The 20,200-nt window shown below is 39.1% G+C and overlaps 1 protein-coding gene across 2 annotated transcripts in view; it reads right to left on the bottom strand.

Annotated features, from left to right (window-relative positions):
• Positions 1-210: 210 nt before the first annotated feature.
• Positions 211-20,200, bottom strand: part of LOC121356893 (cytochrome P450 7B1) — a 124,912-nt gene continuing 104,922 nt past the window's right edge. For both annotated transcript variants that reach the window (XM_041473771.1, XM_041473772.1), the window contains exons 3-6: positions 15,392-15,988; positions 14,738-14,944; positions 8,495-8,673; positions 211-4,428 (exon numbers count right to left, since the gene is read on the bottom strand). In XM_041473771.1, the coding sequence (XP_041329705.1) occupies positions 4,132-4,428; positions 8,495-8,673; positions 14,738-14,944; positions 15,392-15,988 (1,280 nt within the window). In that variant the 3' untranslated portion in view covers positions 211-4,131. The remainder of the gene's footprint in view (positions 4,429-8,494; positions 8,674-14,737; positions 14,945-15,391; positions 15,989-20,200) is intronic.

Below are 20,200 nucleotides of genomic sequence, written 5' to 3'. Positions count from 1 at the left end.
ATTCAAAGGAGTTTCTGTATTTCACTGCTGAACTAAAGGCTTTTTTTTTTTTTTTCTTTTCATTACAGAAATATCTGTCAAGATCAAATAACAGAAAAATGTAGTATGTTGAAATAATTATTAAAAAATTAAAGGAATAGGTGTGAATCTGTGAGAAAAGTATAAACATAAGCTGGAAAAAATACCACAGACAATCATTCAATATTAAAATAGATATATTCCTTTTTATTGTGCCCTTGAAATACAAAATTCCTTTAAGATGTTAGATTACTAAAATAATGAAATTTCTATTTTCTTGCTCAGAAGTACCTTAGTTGATCTAGGAGCCTGAACAATGGATATTAACTGTTAAAGTAGAACCTAGCTATTGTTCATCTATATACAAATTATGAGTTTGCAAAATTAAGAGCACTTCACAATCTCTTGAATGACCGTTCAATAATGACAAAATAAAAGACCATGTAACATTCTACAAGAAAAATTCACAGACCAGTAATTATTCATAAAAACAGCAATGCCAAAAACAGTGACATGCAGCTAGCTTAAAAGCATAAAGAACAACTTTTTCATGGTTTTATATTATTACATTAGGACACACAGATAGGGATATTAAAATCTAATTTGCAAACAGGTACACATATACTAGATGGTTTCCTAAATAATGGAACATTTAAAAAAGTTTACAATAGCATCTAGCAGTACTAAGTGCCAACATGAAAATGGAGAACATTCAATCTGTAAATTAAAATAAGAAGAATAATTAAAAAACTGTGTTTTAGCATTCACATTAGTTCATGATAAATTAACTTTCTTCTTGGGTGCTATAAAGGGCCAGACTGACTTAAACCTATTTTTTTTAATGAGAAAAAAGGTGCTCATGTTTTTTAATAGCAGAAGATACTATTGATACAGCCATAGACATCAACAACTTACAGTCAAAGGCTGGTAGTGACCAGACGAGTCACATCTCAAACTGATGGGTGAGTGCACCAATTCATCAAGGAACAGCAGAGGAATTCAGGGGGTACCCACGTGCTCCTCCTGCCTGATCCTGCACCTGCCAGGTCTGTGGATGCCCGCAGAAGGTACTGCTGGGCTGGCAGGGCAGACCCCTCTGCTGAAGTGGAGAGGTGGGAGAGGGAAGCCCAGGTCTGCTGCCTCCCACCCTGCCCTGCAGCCATCACCTGAATGCTGGCAAAGAGCACTGCACTTTCTGCTTAGATGATTTTGCCTTTTGTGCTCCAGTGACAGACACCCAGAGCTGCACAATCCTGGCTCCTGCAGCAGAGGAGGTCATCAAAAAGGAAACATGCTCTTCTTGACACCCTGAAGCTAGCTTGGTTCCAGCTGGGACTTTTGGGGATGCACCCTGTGGGACTTTTGGGACTACACCCTGTTGTGCTGTCTCAGCTTATTAACCAGGAATTCCAACACCACGGGCCTTTCAGTCCTGCTCCATGGAGACTGAGTCACTCCTGGTCCAACCAGCCAGTATGTCCCCTACTTAGCTGCTGAATACATGGACCAGAAGGGCTTAACCTCCCTGTCCAACTCCAGCTCTCATGGCTTTACATGGGGGTGTGGTTTACTTCCTCAGCATTCGAGGTGTGCCAAAGTAGTGATGCAGTTCTTAACAGCTGAACTAATCTACCAGGACCCTGGCATACCAGGGACACAATTCCAGGCCAGGCTGAGCAGACCCTGCTTTGCATTTCATTATTTTGGTTCTTGAGCAAAATGAGCAAGCAACTTTTATCTCCTCAGAATGCTGGCCTCTTGCGTGGTGCTCTCTAACTCTGATGCAAGGTCTCCAAGCAGCTTCATAGAGGTTTCATCCACCTCCTGGGAAAGATTCTGACCCTTTTCTCTTTTTTTTTTTTTAAATGGAGCATATGATACAGATTTAATTTGCTACTTTGGAGACAATCTAGTTCTTCTTTTAATTTCAGAACAGATACTATACAAATTGATCAGCAATTAATCTGAAACTACTAATGATTTGCATGTACTTTTGGCACAGTCCTATTATGCCCTATCAAATTACGCAGCAGCCAGTGATACTCTAATTCAAAATCCTAAAAATAGAAGACAATTATAAAAACGAGGCTTCTGTTTAAAACAAATACCCACTGTTTTTTTCGCAGTTGCTTCAGGTTTGTTTTAAAGTTGGATGCCAAAGAAGGAATCATCATAATTGTAGCATGAGACATTTTACAGCTTACATATAAGCAATAATGGAATACAGTCAACAGTGTAATGACATCAACATTCCCTCTCTCAATAAACCAGGCTCTAATGTCTAAACTGGATTGTGAGCTGCAGCTGAGTACAGAATAGCTTCTACAGAGTAACCACAGGAGTAAGTAACCTGAGTACAAGAATGTCTCCATAAAACCAAATTTTACTCTGTGGCACAAAGCAATAATCAGCTTTTGCTGTTGATTAAATGTTGAAGTAAAGTTAAAGCACTTAATCAACCATAAAGTTCATTTAATGTAAGTGTACTCCAAATTTGTAGATATTATTGATACTATATATGAAGAGAAAATGTTTATCTAATATATCTCACAAAACCACAATTTCCTTCTTGGAGGGTTTGGAATGTGGCTGTATCAATCTCTGAAAGTCTTCCTACTGATGCTGATGCTTATTTAGAGTATGTGCTTTACACAAATGACTGAACAGACTTCTACAAAAATAACAATACATAATTATTAGTATTTAGGTAGTAGTTTTCATCCATAGGCCATCAAGTGCCATATAGATTAGTAGAATTTCTGATTTTGAAAGACTTACTCTGGCACATCCCAAAGAGAGATGTTTTTTTTAGGAACACAAGGCAAGGCCCACAGATGTGGCTATTCTGCCATTACAATTATCATCTTGGCAAATTGAGACTGGACAGCCATGGGAATCCTCATCAATCTCTGAAGTGATGGCTGGGAAGAGAGACAGGGTCTAAAATCTCAGATTTTTTGCACTAGGAAATTAATTTTCCAAACAAGAGCTGGGCACCCAGTGAGCAGGTTGGGCAGCCAGTATAAACTTCTGTGGCTGCCCAGGGTTTTCACTTGCTCAAATTTTGGCCCCAGGGAAGAGCCTATTTTCCAATTTGCAGATGGACAAGTCTGTTTCCAAACACAGGTCACACTACTCCGCCTATGCACAATTTAGGCAAGGTAAAACAATGTTAAAAAGCATTTTTAGATACCACACTTGCCCTTGAAACCCTCTTCCTCTTTTGCCTTTTCGGAGAAATGAACACACATAAGAAACGGTCAAAATAAATGCACGAACATGTTACTAAGAAACAGTGAGAGAAAGAGAAGCTAATTTTTGAGGTGATAGAATAATTTAAAATGGGAATATATTTTCTCCCTGAACAATATGCTTTTGGGGGGGGGGGGGCTCAAACGCCAAAATAGATAATTTAGGCTTGATCAAGAGCCTATTAAAACAATTCAACAGAACTTCTCTTCTGACTTTAAATGATTGCAGGAAAGAAATCACATATTTTAAATTTTTGCACTCACTGCACCAAAAAAAAAAAAAAAAAAAGGAAAAGGAGTAAGAAAGCAAAGCATTCACCCTCAGTACATAAACCTGAAGTTAGAAATGTGTCGTCAGTAAGACATTCTTGCAAATCATCCCCCACCACCCCACACAACTTCCATCACACCTCCCAAATAAAAGGCGAAGACTCTCAAGACCATGAAAGAAATAAAGTAAATATAAAGTTAGGATAATAATCACAAGAAGCTCCCCCTTTCTTGTTATTATGCTTTTATGAGCAGATGCTGATATTCATGTAAGTGGCCTGGATTCATCTTTCCTGTAAATCCTGCTCATCTGACAGCCAAGAGTATGGGGATGCACCTTGTAGAGATGCTGGGCTATTTACTTGGCCAGACTCTTGTCACGTCACCTCACTTCTCACAATGCAAGTAGGACAAATTGAGGTTGGACATCCCTGCATCTGGTCTCTACCTCCAGCCCAACAGCTTTTCTCCTTAGAAACAAAGAGGAAGGAGGTAAAAGCAGAGAGGGAAAAGCAAATGTTTCCAAAAATATAAGGCTGAGTGATGAAACAGAGCAAACATGGAGATTAGTGGAAGGCATATAGGCAGCTGCTCAATTTCTTAAGGACCTTAGCTTGTAACGAAAGGCAATATCAACGTCTGGCAGGAGGATACCAAGGCCCATGCGACTGTTATCAAGTCTGACAGCTTTGTTTTCTGCTAGTTCTACATCAAAATGAGACAATAGTATGAAAAGAAACATCTTCATCTCATTCATTGCAAGGAACCTCCCTGGACACATGCTGATCCCAGAGCCAAAGGGCATTAGGAAATACTTCAGTTTTCTTCCTGCCTTGTAGAATGTGGTTTTCTTCTTGCCATTCTCTATGTATCGATCGAACTTATACTCCTGAAAATGAAAGAGAAAGAAAGAGACAGCGTGATATCTAACAAGGCAGTTACATGAGCTGCTTTTTTGCACAACGGTAACGCGTCTGAAACCCAGAAAATAAGATAAAGAGGAAGACAAGGAGCTGACAGCTTCTTCTTTTTAGCTGGTTCCCTCAAGTTTCATTAACTCACATTATCTTCCCTGCAAAGAACACTCTTTAAATCCACTTATTTAGCTTAGTCCTTTTACATCAAGCTCCTTCAACTTCCTCATCTCATCCACTGAGTGTCTGGCCTATATTGATTGTAATTAGATTTTGACCGCTTTGTAGCAGGGACAATGAACCTCAGTGGAAGGACAATTTTCTTGTAAAGCATCATACACACTCAGTGTGGTACATACATCATGAATAAGGATAATCTGCCAAATTCTGCAAATGCCTATGAATAAATTAATGCATTGAACCAATTTTGCTCTTGCAAGCCAGAGCAAAATCCAACCCTCTTTTGCACCGAATGGTGCAGATTATTCGAAAACTCCAGTGCTTTGCAGTCAGTTTTCCTTTCAGTTGGAGATGCTTGCTGCTTAATTTGCCACATCTTATCTTCAAATATTTTGCTGCAGAAGCTGTGAGCAAAGGAGGACAATGCCAGTGACTGGCCATTACAAAGAGGGTGTTTTCAAGTAAGGCTTGAGGTCACACTTGCAACCTACATTCCATAAATTGAACATATTTCTGACTATTTTTGAGTAGCAGGATCCCTGTCTAGAAATAATTTGTGTTTTTGAATGAAGGAGATCTGGCATCCTCACTCAGTCAATGGCAAATTAACCACTTACAAAACCCTCCTGCATGCTTTGAATAAAAATGACAGGCACTTCTTGCTTATGGTCACTCATTAGCATTTGTCCTGCTTTGCATACATCTGCTATAGCAGCAGCCATTTGGAGCTGGCTGGGAACAAGTCAGTCAGACAGAAACCGGCCTCAACTGATTAAAAAAACCCCACACCACCATTAAAAATACACTGATACTGATCTACCCATTAGATTAAAGACTCTGAAAATCATGCACTCCAGGTCTTGCTGTTGAGAAAAAAATGCCAGGGGAGGTGGTCAGTGAGAAAGGGAGCAAATACTAGGTGCACTGGAGGGGATGTAACTTTGGGTGCTGAAGAGCAAGAGCTTATTTCACTAAATGGCAGAGGCCTGGACTTTCCACAAATATAAAGGTGATTCTATGTCTGTTTCCACTGACAGGTAATTCTTTTCAGTCTCTTCGTACACCCCAGCCAAAGGGAAGCATGCCTTTATTTTTTTCTACCAGGAAGTTATTGCTTCATTTGGAGCAGCACAGTAACAAATGAAAGCCCAGAATACCATAAGATTTACTTCCTGAATTCTAAATCCTACTGGTTTTAAAAAGCACTGCTAAATATGAACTGCAATAGCTTAAAAACCCAACCCAGAGCTCTTCACTTCGCTCAAACATTTTCACAAGGTGCACTTCTGGTGTCTGGAGGAATTAAGAACTGTGTTATTGAACATACAGACACACTGGATCAAACCTTATGCTTTCTTTGTCATATTAAGAGCTTTCTGAGACTTGCAATTGCTTTTAACAAAAAATAAATTGCTGTCTAAGGAACAGGGAAAACAGAAAACAAGTGTGAGACAGGAATGCAGCCAATGACAGTGACATCAAACTCAGGGCTGCTGAAGCCCCTTGGGTTGAGTAGTGTTTCCTTAAAAGCTAGTTCACTGACTAAATAAAGACTAATTTTTAAAAAAATGAAGGAATTTTCAGCCTTGCACAAGGTCTCCTGAAAGAGACATGGTGGCTGACAGCAAGGAAAAGGTCAGGATGCTGAGCGAAAGCAGGCAGTTAAGTTCTGTGTGGATGAGCTGCTCCAAGTATTATGAAAACTGAGCAATCTCCTGTGATTGATCTAAGTCTCCTTCTGTCACATACTGTATTTAGCTTTGTTTGGGAAGTCACCATAGAGGGTTTCCTGCAGGGTTTCCTGATACTTACTCTATGGGTTTTGCAGAGTTCATTTACTGAGCTCTATAACTAGCTGAGTTAGAATTTAGGGTTTCACTTATACACTTTATAGAAAACTGACTAATTTATTTAGGCCTTAATGGGTGGAGAAAGAGGTCAGAAATATATGCTTACACTTACACGATACGGTGCCAAAGCACAAGATAGCTTGAACTTAAATTTATGTATCCAGGAGAAAAAGCATTGCTACAAAATTATCTCATCAAGCTGCCTGTTTTCCCAGGAAAAGTTTTCCCTAAATACATGACAAGCTCAAGACTGCACCTTTCAAAAAATTCATTCTCCATCTCTATCTGATCCTCAGTAGTTATTGTTGAAAGCACACTGCATATTTTAAGAACCAAACAGAACAGTGATTTCCCCACTTTTCGAGAGGGGCCCATGTGCTGAAATCAATGTACTGCAATGTGTGGATTGCTCATTCACTATCAAAAAGATAAAATATATGAACTAAAGCTGTACTGTGAAAGCTGAGCAGAGCTGATACTAAGCAGATATATTCAAGCAATAGAAATATGGTAATATATTCCGCAATTATTGGATAAGGGAGGAGATCAGTTTCCACACTGATGCTTTTGGTCTAGGACCTAAACAAACAGATGGACTTTTGACAAATCAATAACGTTCTCCAAAATAAAGTGTTAAGGATAAAATAAAAAAAAAAAAAGCTTATTTGTTAGCTGTTATCTATCCTTTTTAAGGATAAAAATATTAATCAACTATTTGCCAATAGATGAATTATTTTTAAAATCCTGATTTTCTCTGCAGGCTTTATCTTGCTTTTTGGGTGGGGATAGCCAGCAGAGCTCCCCTGAATGTAATTTTCATTCTCGTGGCTCCAATGTTCATCCCAGTGACTATACCTTACTTTTGCTGACTCCAACATGCTCCACACCTCCTCTCACAGAGACTGGCAGAGCTCCTACACAACGAAATGCTGTCCTGCACCAACGAGGCACTTGGATCTCATCTTTTCTTTGCAAGCTCTCATCTTTAAATTCCTGAAAGGGAGAGCTTCACGGAGCAACGTCTCTAACACGGGTTTTCTATAAACATGTAAAAAAATCCAGTTCCTTTCTTCTTTGGCTCAAATGCCAAGGATGGAAATCAGCATGGCTGGGAGACAGCCATTTGCTTAGGAAAATAGGGGTGAGGAATGGATGAGGTACAAGCTCTCGCCTCTCAGGCAGACGAGCCATTTAACAGCCTCAGCGTGCACCCTTGCTCCTTCTTGCTCTTCCTCTGTGGCACCCTGGGCTGGGGACAGCAATCCGGGGAGCAACCTAGCCGACAGGAGGACTATTCAATTTGCATGCAGGTGGTGAACTTCTGAAGCTGTATTACAGCTGAGGCAGGGTGGATTAATTTTGAGTCTTTGATATTCATTAACTTGAGCGTCAGAGAAAAATATAAGGAGATGACACAATTACCCTCCGAGCTTCGCTGCAGAGCAACAGCTTTACAGTCTCAAGTTCACAACACTCTAATTGATCAAGAAGGGGTGAATCCCTACGAAGGGAGGTGAAAAAGCATAAGGCTCAAGTAAGACACTGCTATTATAGGGCTTCAGAGAGTCAATGATGCTTTGCGGGCACTTAGCTAAATGGCCCACATTATTTGCTATTTAAACCACCTTCTATTATTCAGCCCTCCTTGGGTATCAAATGATCCACTGCCAAACAAAGCCCACATTTAGCCTAAAGTTTATGGTAGTCAATGTGCAATTGTCGATTCCTTTGAAAGCAGTCGCAGGCAGTCTCATCACCATATTTCTCTCTTCAGGCCATGAATCCTTTGACCTGCAGGGCCCTAGAAAATACATCTGAAACTAGGAAGATTTGTTCCACAAGAAGGAACAGCAGTAAAAAAAAAAAAAAAAAAAAACAAAAAAAAAAAAAAAAAAAAAAAACACACAAAAAAAGAAGACAGAGATATATCTCATACATCCCACAGATCACAAAAGGCTTGGCTGCTTCGATGTGCCTGGAGTAGGAAGAGTAGCACCAGCTGAATGTTTACCTTAGGATCTTCATAGACCTCAGGGTCCATGTGCAAAATCTGCGGGTAAAGGGCTATCCAGTCTCCTTTCCTCAAAACGACTTCTTGATTTCCTTCAAGCTTGAGAACAAAATCCTCTTGGCTGATGCGGATGTTCATGGAGGACGAGCACATTCTTAAACTCTCGTTTAAGGCACTCTCTGCGATTAAACAGAAGGGGGGAGGGGGGAAGCATCAGAAATATGGGAGATGACTGGAAGTTATACATGGCTACAGCTGCTGATTCTCCATGAGTTTAGTAGGGCAGGCTAAAGGAAAGAAAAAAGGGAAAAAACCACACAAGCCAAACCAAACATAAAGCAGAGACCAGGCGGAGGCAATACACAACCCCGCAGTGTTGGGGTGGGGCAGTTCAGGGGTGCTGAACCTCCCGAAGTGATTCTCCGTGATGGTGATGAGAAATCCTGTCAGTTGTAAGCAGCACCAGGTTTTGGGTGGAAAGTCATTATTCAGGCATCGTGTTGAAAACAACGCAATCAAAAGACATGAACGCTTTATGCATTTACATATATTTTGGCGGTTGCAAACAAGTACCAGCGAAAGCATCCATGGAGCTGTTCAGCTTGCCTTTTGAAAGATGTTGGATTTAATGGTAAGACTATACATTAGAAATCATTCTGCTTGTTAATTCTCTAGTCATTCTGAGAATTTTGAAATGCATTTTCTTTTCAATGCACTATGCTGCCAAATTATAGTGTCTGTTGTGGTCAGAGTGAATGAAAGCAATTCATTATTTGCCTAGTAATTTTAAGAGAGAAAGACACTTCTAATTGGCCTAGAGGAAACAAAACATAGTCCTTTCAGGTCTGGGGAAAGCAAGATTTCTGTCTTCACCATCACATCCTGGAAGGCTCCAGAAGCTGAATGTCCTTGCTTTCCCAGTGGCCTTCACCTTTTGCTCCTAGCACGACAGATTTTATGGCTAATTTCCGGCAATTTATCCTGGCAGTTTGAGGAGGAATTCCTTTGGGAATAATATGCATAATTTGCATAAATCATTCTGATAGCATGTATATCAGCATGTAGCTCCTGTCTAGGGCTGCATCTCTCACTTTGTAATCAAAACTGACTATTTTTCCACCAGTGTGTATGGGCACTGTTATATGTGACTTGATTCCTTCTAATCATTAGTGTGAAAAATAGCCTAAAATAGGGTTTCATTTGCATGTAATAATCCATTTGTGTCTGCCTTTATGTTTTGTGATATCAAATAAGCCTTCTCTAAGTGTTCACCAAGGCACTGCAATTGCTGCACCCAAAAGGTTAGTTTATTAGAGACAATAGCTACCCAGTGTAGATGCCTCTGAAAAAAAATAATAACAAACGTTCTTTCACTAAAAATTAAATCTGGTGCAGCATGCATAGCAAATAAAGTGGCCCTGGATGCTTTCTTGCAGGAGGTTTTTCCTTAAGCATGCATTTGTCTAAAGAAATGAGGCTGCGGTCAGCTTTGTGTGGCCAGTGCCGTGATTCAATGTGACGTACAGTGAGTCTGTGCATATTCTTTTGGACTGCCTTCGTTACTATAATCAGGCAGAGTCAAATCGGCTTGTTGGTGACGAAGCCAGAAAAGAACCCTGGTTCCAGAAGATGGCCTCTACTGCGGATAGCCACAAGGCACCTGACACGATAGATTTCAACTGGCAGCGCTCTGGCAACAAAACTTTACGCGGTACAAAGGAAGGGTCCAGCCTCGGCTCCAGACTGCCTTCAACCTGCAGAAAATGAAGCTGGTAGCTTCGTACCAGTCCACCATTTGGAAATGGTGGTGACATACGTAGAGACAGCAGAAGTCAAATGAGGAAGAGGGAAGGAGGGGGAAAAAAAAAAAGAGAAATAATTATAAAGTGCCGTGGCAAAATAGCAGCACGTTTAACCACCCAAGCAATGCGGTCACATCCTATCGGCGGACATCCTCCCAGAAAGCGCGGCTGTCCCTGCCCGCTGCCGGATCTCAAATGACAATTGGGCAGCATATCTTATGCAGAAGTTAATCACAATAATGGAGCACAAAGTGTGGCTTAGCGGTCAGATCGTAAATGACAAATCTGTTTTACCTTCCAGTACCAGTTATATGTGGAAGGCGAGCTTGGCTCTCGCTCTGAGCGATCATGCCGATAATCATTAGATGACAAAAGTAATGAGTCACATTATGATCAACAAAGGAGAATGGAGCTTATATGGCTTTGCAGGCTCACATTAAAAAAATAGACAGTCAGCTTTCCACAAATGCCAGAGCTATACATTGAGAGGAATGACAACTGCACAATAAAACTGCAGCCTTTACTTGCAGTTGTCATAGTTCAGCAGACACCAGCCATCGCCGCTGACAGACCAGCTGGGTAGCTTGGGAGGCCTTCCATTCTGTACCGTGAGGTACAGTAAATTATCCAGCACGGTAGAGCAACATCTGTTTCTGTGCTTGTGCCGAACAAACAAGGCAATTTAAAGCATACCAAGGGATAACCAAGCAGCAAATGAACATGACCCTCATTTTTTTCCCCCCTTCTTACACACATGAGATGCTAAACTTCACTGTGCAAGCACTACATAAAGAAGCCAGGCTGTTGTTTGATAAGGTGTTGTCAGAGAGATTTTACATCTTTTCTAGAGAGAGAAGGAGGGGGGGAAGACAGAGATATATCTCATAGTATTGTTATTCTTAGAATCCTCCCACTTCTCTCTTCATTTCTCTTATACTAAAGCTAGCACTCAGCTTCCAATTCATTCTAGACTTTTTTTTTTAAAAACTGTTTCAATATACTTATAAATATTCAGTCTTTAAACCCTAATTTGCTATACTTAGTTCACATGCCTTCAAGCATTTGTCTTCCAATTTCCACTGAATAAATGCGTACTAATGAGAAATAGAGCAAGCTGCTGAGGCAAAGCTGGGTGACTTGAGCCTGGCCTGCCACCAGCTTGTGATAGGCAGGCAAATTGAGTTAAAATGAAAAGTCTTGTCAGCTGAAATACAACATGGTAGCCAAACAGCAAGCTGTCAATCATCCAGCCAAAACAAGGGACTGCAGGTAATAAAAGGTCATTGCGAATCATAAGTGCATTTGGCTTTCGTAGGCAAGTTAATTTTAATTAAACATGATCTCTATCTGTAAATGTTTTATAAAACTTATTGTGCAGTAATGGATTGTTAATTTTACACTAACACAGAGCAGGTAATAGGGTGCAATAATTATTAGAGTGTATTGTAGGAAAATAGCTTTTGAGTATGCAAATATTTGGGGGGTCATTTACCCACGGGCATCACGGTGTGCCAACACAAACGATGATCTGAAACAAGTACATTTGCATCTTACCCAGAACTAAATGGTACTGCCCAGCCCATTCCAGAAAAATATATTTATTCCTTTCAATTCAACCACTGATTTTAATGCTTAGCATTTGTGTTACGACTACACACTCTGTATTAGCTCTTTTTGGGTCCCTACCCTTTCTTGTGTACAAAACAATTTTTCAAGCTGTGCTCTTTTTGCAGGAATATCTGGGATTCAGCAATGACCTGGGGCAAGAATACTTCACCATATAAATGAATGGACTAATATTAAATAAACGAACTGACTAAACATGCCTAGCATTGAAAATGCACTAAGTACATCTCTGCTTTACCCTTGGCATTTCCATTATAACCAGTTTAACTGACAGACCATTTTCATGTGTCCTTTACCATATTAGAGCTCTGTTATGAGCCACAATGTCTAATAATGCATGTTACTCTGTGCACACAAATACACACGTTTGGATTTTGGGATTGTATTGTGTTATGCAGACAATACAAAGGGTTCTGCCCCGGAAATGCCATCAGAAGAAGATAATCAGGGCCAAAATTTGCTAGTTTGATTTTGGGTTTAATGTGTTTTACATTTTGGTTTAGTTGATTGGTTGTTGTTTTAAAAAATAAAATAATCATCTACCTGAGCTTAGAATTTAGGAGTAAATCAGGCCATATTGTTCCCTAGACCCAACAATCTGACCATAATAACAATGCTCTTCTGAAGAAAGACATTTAGCAATATGTGCTTCTTCTCCATAGCATGAAGAATCAAAAAGACTCTTGTTATAGTAGGCCAAAAAGAGGACGGAGAATCAGAGCACATAAAACAGGAGAATGAGATGACAAGGTGATGAACATGCAAGCATCCCACCTGGTCTGCCTCATTTGAGAGCAGGGACACAATCCCAGTTTCCTACGCTCCGGTTTGGCACAGAGGGAACAGAAAGAGGAAAAGCTCAGTCTTGGAGGTTTGGGGTCAGTGGCCTTCCTGCAAGAGGGGAGGTCTTGGTGTGCAAGCAGTGCAATTTGGGACCTTTGTCCCTCCTACACATTTATTAACAAAACATCTCTTTCCCCTTTCCACTGAAGCATGACTCTAATTCTCTTATGGTACAGATTTTTTTCTATATTATTATTTTATGGGACAGTATCCAGCCCTTTATGACTTAAGTGCCAGAAGAATTGAAATCTAGCTTCTGTTCATATCACATTATGTTTAACATGATTATGAAATTTAACAAAAGTGTTACAAGAATACTACAAAGTAGGATGTGGCACTTCCCTCTCAACACATAAATCAAATGCTACCAAGGTACTTCAAGATTTCAAGAAGCAGAGGAATGACACAGTTAATGTTTTTAAACTGTTCATACTGTTTTGCACCAGATGGTTTTAGTGAACTACATGGTTTTATTTTCCTTATTCCTACACTTTTGGGGAGCCTTTTTTTTCTCCCCTTTTTTTTTAATTGGCCATTCCCATCTCAGTCTATAAATATAAACTAAGTTCTCTTTTGATCTTCTTGATGCTTGGTGACTTATTTATTAGTGTATGCTAGCTCTGATGTGAAGTAGTTTTACTGGTGCTCCTTAGAAATCCATTAAATGCTTACAAAGTCATATTACTCACCAGAACTGTCATCCAATACCTGCTGTACTTCAAAAACATTCTCCATTGGTTAGAGATAAATCTGCATCAAAACAGCCATGACTCCGGAAGTAACCACCTTCGTAGACTCATGGTATGTGTAGATTAATATTAACGCTCTAACACAAAGGAAATGCATCGGACTCAATTTTTTATTTGTACTAATCAAATCAAGTTTGCACATAGATTCTTGAAATGTGCCACATTGGATGATCTTGGAGAATGGCAGCTATTACAAGGATTAATCCAAATTATTATTAATCCATATTATCCAAACCAGGCACAGAATGCACTGCTCCACCACCATCCCTTGGCACAGCTTTGTTTAAGAGTAGAGCATCAGTTCAGGTCATGAGCTACCAAGACCTATGGACATGAGCTTGTTTTGAACACGGGATTGGTTTTGATATTTAAAAACAGAGGATTATTGAACCTTTAATCTTTTGTTCAGCTGTTGTCTGCCCTTGTAGCACTACTTGTGGAGATTCATAGGTGATTAAAAGTTAGGTACCTACCTGCTACACCATCTTTCATCCCTTGGGCTATTTTCACCATTTCTCTTGCCAGTGTCTATTCACTACCAAATGACGTGAAACCAAAAGCTGATGCTCTGAAGGCCTATACAGCTCCTGATTCAAACAAATTCCAATGACCACTGGCAAGGGTCTCCCTCTGAACCCTGGATCCAGAACTGGAAGATGTATAGTTCCCTTAAAACTCCCTCTTTTGAATAAAGTACTAAAACCACCGTTTGTCCTCTGCAAATTTTTATCTTCTCATATTTTATCTGGAGGCATTGCCCAACAGAAGCCTGTTTTAGAAGCCTTTTTTGTTTTGTTAAAGAGAGAAAGAAAGAAATTGCTTGTGGATAAAATACATTTGCAGTTTAAATATACAATCCCACTTTAATTTCAGAAAAGGGTCTTTCTTGGCAGTACCGTACAGGAGTATTTGAAATGCATTAACACTTCGGCAGATGCTCAGAATCAAACAACTTAATAGGCATCAACTTTTTTTCAAATAATTGCAAAGCTTCGATTTAGCCTTTTGCATACCTTGCATAGTTAATTACCTAGGCTTTAATGTTTACATGCAATGAGAGTATCTACAGCTATAAACTACATAATTTATAATTGATGTAAATGGGTGTTATTATGTCAATTAGGCAGCTGTGTCCTCCACCTTCTCAGTAAACAGAAATGAGTGATAAACCGAGTTTGCCGGGAGAGCCCCTCTCCTCTTCCTAACAGATAAAAATAAATTACCTAGGTAGACCAGGTTGTCCAATTGTTCTCTGGTGAGGTGGATGTTATATGTGGGCCCTCTCTTTTGACCTGTTGACTGCAGCAAATGGTCAATCTCGTCACGCACCGCTGCAAGAGCTTCTGGGTGCCGCAGAAGATAATACATGGCCCAGAATGTAGCTGGAATCGTGTTTCCCACAGAGGCCCACAGGAAGGCAAAATGATGTGCTGGGAGAAAATAAGTGAAAAGGAAGATTAATAGCGTTTATTACACTGATTAGATTTGCAGTGTGCTAATTAAAAGATGTTAGGACACAGACCCAGCCAAGGATCAGTGAATGCTAATGAGGACCAATAGGCTTCTGAAGTCTAATTTTCTGCTTAATGAGAATAGTTTGAAATGTAATGTCGGGGGGGGTGGGGGGAATAAGGGGAGGAAATGCAGCTCAGTTATAATCTTTCTCATTATCACCATTAAGTATCTTGTTTTACCACCTCAGCACAAAAAAAAAAAAATCAATTATCATAGAGGGTTGTTTCAGAGTAAAACATTTTATCATTAGCCAATTAGAAAGAACATAAAAAAATTTCAAGGTCGCCATTTTGCCTTTTTATTTCAAAGGTCTATAGTAAATTATTTTATTTTAGACAAGCAATCATTCATAAGTTTCCTACCTGCTTTGTCATAATCTCCAAGCAGCTCATATTTCTCAAATATATCTTGTCTGGCTTGGACCACTTTTGACCCTCCCAGCCATTTTGTCATGTTCTGAAGTAAAAAATGATGTATAAGCTCCTTCCGAACCTTCTTGGTAGCTCCTAGCAACTCAATTGGTATGTTTGCAGCTAAATAGGGAAAGCTGGCATCAAACTTGATAAATTTGTCTCTGATTTCACTAATAACTTTGTGGCCATCTGCAGCAGGAACTCTTCCATATAGTGTTACAAAACTGGCTTCAAACATTACAGAGCAGCAGAATTTGTACATTTTTTCTGTTTCCCAATCTGTTGCTTGTGAGCATTTCCATTCAAATATATCCTGGAGATTTTTCATCATGTGGTCAGAAATGATATCCAAAGGCTTGCCTTGTAGATACTGGTAGATTCTGTGCAGGTTTTCCTTGAGTTCAGGGAATTTTCCTTTTGACAAGGCTGGGTAGTCAAAAGTTTTGGATGCCATTTTATTAGCGAATTCATGAAATTCAAGTTGCTTGCTATTTCGGATGACATAGACATATTGAAATGGGTCCATGATAAAGGTAATATATCTACCTGAATAGAAGAACAGAAAATAATTATTGACACGTGCACTTTTATAAACCTGGTGACACTTCCAGAAGCAATAACTGAAAATAAGCCAAAGTCTTTGAAAAAAGCATGCAGGGAAAAAAACCCAAAGCAAAGATATGTGAATAAATCTGCAAAGAAAAAAAATTATGAAACAAATATTATTCAGATTTTCTTTGTCAGGATGCAGATTCCACCAGTGTACACTTTGCAGGTTCTTCTAAAATCCTTGTGAAGCCATTTTCATGTAGACAGATCTACTGTTTGTGCCAATAGTTGTGTGTGATCTCTTCAAATGTGGTGCTCTGAAATAAATAATTTTCTACTCAGGACTAATTCATGAAAATACAGTGTGGAGTCATAGCAACATTTGGAAACTGTAGGTTTTCACTAGCAGAAAGCAAGAAACACACACATTTCACCTGCACAGAGGAAAGTGAATGACAGGGGCTGGAGTGGAAAACGTGCCACCTAGGCAGCTTTTTCCAAGCAGATGACACAGGAACTCATAATCTGTCAGTTCCAGCTTTAACTGCATGCTGCAAACCCCCAACATTTAAAGCTTTTCTCACATCTGGCTCTTTTTCCCTGAAGCTTTGCTAACTCTTTGTTAGGAATTTGCTTAGTACCCATAACATGACTACCTTAGTTTATGAATGTAAAGTCACAGCCTATGACGTAGCAGGCACCATTTTTAGCACGGGCTCCACTTTGGGATACACACTGTCTCGATGCTAGGATCCATTGTGTCAGAGTGCACCACCAACCTCCCACCCTTCCCAGGGTCCTTAATGAGGTGACACAGTGGTACCTTCAGCTCCTTGTATCGTGGGATGGGATGGCATCAAGTTAAATGCTTTTTCAAATTGTCCCTGCCAGAGAAGTCCCACAATTTCTCCCTAAACTTCAAGACAACTGCTGAAAAAAAGCATTTGGAGGAGCTACTATGAATCAAAATGCTAACACTCCCAAAGCTCAATTAAATCTTAGCTCTTTATAGATGGTTCTAAATTCAGAGTTCCTGATTCTTACCTTGAATGAAGAGGTGCATTCGGGAAAAAGGGTACCTATTAAAAAGTACACTTTCCCTCTGAAATATCCCAGTCACAAACTCAGGGAAAGAGCAAAGCTTCCAGCACTTACAGTCTAATTCTGTCTCACTACAGGGACAAATCTCCTTTGATTTTAATGGGAACACTACTTGCTTAACTGCGGACCAAATTTGGCTCTGTGACAGATGTCCAGAGATAAAGTAGTCACTACCACTAAAAATGTCGATTATCCATGGTTACCATATAGGGATATCTGAATTATCATAGTTATTTCATATTCTGATTTATATACACACACAGTGCTCTATGATATCTGGGTACACTCTGGAGTTCCTCTACAATTACCAGCTGCCATAATTCCCCTCCCAATTACATCGACTGCAATCCCAGTGAACTACTAAGGAAATATAAAGGATATATCAGGACAGAATTTAAACCCTTTTTCTTTTTTGTCAACAGTGTGTGAACGTTTTTAAGATACACACGGATTTTGTTTCACTGTAACATAATCAACCATAGCTGTAAATTTAATTTTAAAGAACAGGTGTATTGAGAAACTAGCATGAAAGAGAGATCCTGAATTTTCAGTCCCCTTTTTTGACCTTTGACTACAGAGGCTAACAAGAATTTTTAGTCTTTACTTGATTTTAGTCTTGCAGGATCTTCGTTAACGAGTCCTAGAACTACCCTTTCTTTCCAGCTTTCACCTACTTCCATGCTCTTTATTGAGGCTACCATCTTTGTGATCAAAGCTTGGAAAGAATGTCCATTGGAGCAATTTTTAATAAATAGATTTGGAGTGTTATTAACCCTAAAGATGAAAGCTGGCTTCTTAACTTTGCATTTACAGGGTAAACAATTTAAGTTAAGATTTTTAATTAATATTAATTTAAACCATCTGTCCACCATCTGCTTATTTCTGATGCAAAATATGAGTTTCTTTGTGATCTTTAATCAGACACTTAGCAAACGCACATCAATTCTTATCATTTTTAAGTAAGAAAATGATTTTCAGCAAATGAGTTTTCAGACAAACAATTTTAGTAATAATTTTAAATCAAAACTCACTCACCACTAGCACATACTTTGAAAAAAAAGTCCTTGAGAAAAAGCATATTACAGATCCTGGTTTTATTATTCTCATCAGGTTCCTGGTAGCAAAAAGTAAGTATGTAACAAAATATAATTCATTTTGTAGAACCAATTCAGGCTCCAGACCACATCACTGCAAGTCAACAACGTATATAAACATATAAACCAAAATATTTCTTGTTGCTACATTTAGTAAGGGTCTAGATAATCAGAAAAGTGGAACCCCCCTATAACAAAGGCAGCTTGTTTATGTATGCCATCGAGAATCTAATTTTAGATCTCTTAACTAGAAAAGTACTAAAACCAAGGGCTAATTAATGGCAGTTAGAAAGTTGTGAGAGTGGGTATGGGAACCTTTAACAATTACAGTCATCCTTGCACACAGATGCACTACATGGCTACACTGCTTACCCCGGTCTCATCCATGCAGGAACAGATTGCTAATTACAAATCGTGCCCCAACACCTCCTCTACACCCGGAACAGAAAACATCCAAAGTGGAACAAACTTTCTCACCTCAAGTTATGATTTTAAATTTTTTAAGTGCCAATATGGTCCTTAGTTTTGCTTTTAAAATCCTGTCCTTGTCCCCAGTGAGGTGTCTTCCCACTGATTGTCCCTGGTGGTGTCAGAGACCAATAAATTAAAACCTTTCATAAAGTTTTCAGTTATTATTTGGTATTTTAAAATGCAGTTTCCCCCTCTACTCCCATGTCTTTCCACTGCAGCTAATGCCAAGACAATCTTTGGAAAGTAACCTTTTCTGAAATCAATTCAAAATCTTGATACTTATGGGTTTCCATCAGAGTACTAAAAAACGTAATGCCAAATCAGCCAAAAATGAAGGCATACTACTGTCTCCACCAATCAAGTAGCCTTAAATATTAAAGGCATTCATATAGAAACCACTAGAGACTAAGCCTTTCCCTGTTAGTTTGTAAAAAACCCCTTCAACACCAAAAACTAAGTAGACATGTACATATAGAAATGTCACACTCCAATTCACAATAGTTTAAGCCACTGAGCTATTTTATTTAATACGGTAAAAACAAGTCAAAACAAGAGATGTATCCTTATTTCTGCAAAAAACCCTCTGATTTTTTATTTTTAATGGCTACAGAGAATTTATACTTCACTATCCAATTCTTCAGTCTGCATTACACCCATGCTGCAAATAGCCTGGTTATCTCCATTTAGTTTCTTCAATCTCCTAGAAATAGAAGATTGATGTGGAAAATATGAAAATTGTCAACTTCGGTAAATCTGAGCACAGAAGCCAGTATTTGTATGATAGTTAAGAAATTAGTCTAATAATGCATTCTGGACCTTTTTAATGCTAATGATGAAAGACAAGCATTTCAGATGGCATCTAATGATGGATGTTATTTCAGTAATGCTTGGAGCAGGCTTCAGCCTGGTAAGGAGTTAATGTAAATTACCTTTTGCCTATGAGAGAAAAATGTGATACGCTACTGTAGGTGTATCATGCTTTAAAGAAAATAATGACTTAGCAGTAGTATTCGAAAAGGCAATTGTGCTTAGCAAAAACCAGGAAGATTATTTTATTAAAGGTGAGTTAGTCTCAGAGAGAATGTTGCAGGGTTCATTATCACTCCTATCAACTTGATAGGAAAAGGACACAGAGTGTAATCCCGAGAAACAATGACAAAACTGTTTCAAGCTCTTTAAGTTCTTACCTAGCCGTCTGCCTATGCTGCTGACCCTTAACAAGCAGAGGCGCTTGGGAAGTATGATCGTCTCAATGCCACAGACTCTCTCTCTTTCCCCTCCTTATTATTTTCCTTTCCGATATTTTCTTTTTTTTTTTTTTTTTTCCCGCAAGACTATCGCATTTACGTAATCGTCCTCTTATTAGGGAGATTCTGCTGAACTGCTGACAATGATGTACAGTGGTGCTGCGCTGGCATGACGTTTGGGGAAAACGATTCTGCTGCACCACCACACAAAACCAATTAGAGAACTATTTTCTGCGACAGGTCAGGAATTTACATTGTTTCTCATAGAAAGATGTGCTTTTTAATTTCTTTATTAA

The sequence above is a fragment of the Pyrgilauda ruficollis genome, unplaced genomic scaffold (genome assembly GCF_017590135.1).
Source record: "Pyrgilauda ruficollis isolate IOZ18807 unplaced genomic scaffold, ASM1759013v1 scaffold30, whole genome shotgun sequence".
NCBI lineage: Eukaryota > Metazoa > Chordata > Aves > Passeriformes > Passeridae > Pyrgilauda > Pyrgilauda ruficollis.
The sequence above is the reverse complement of the archived record's forward strand: the minus strand, read 5'-3'. Positions and strand labels throughout refer to the sequence as shown.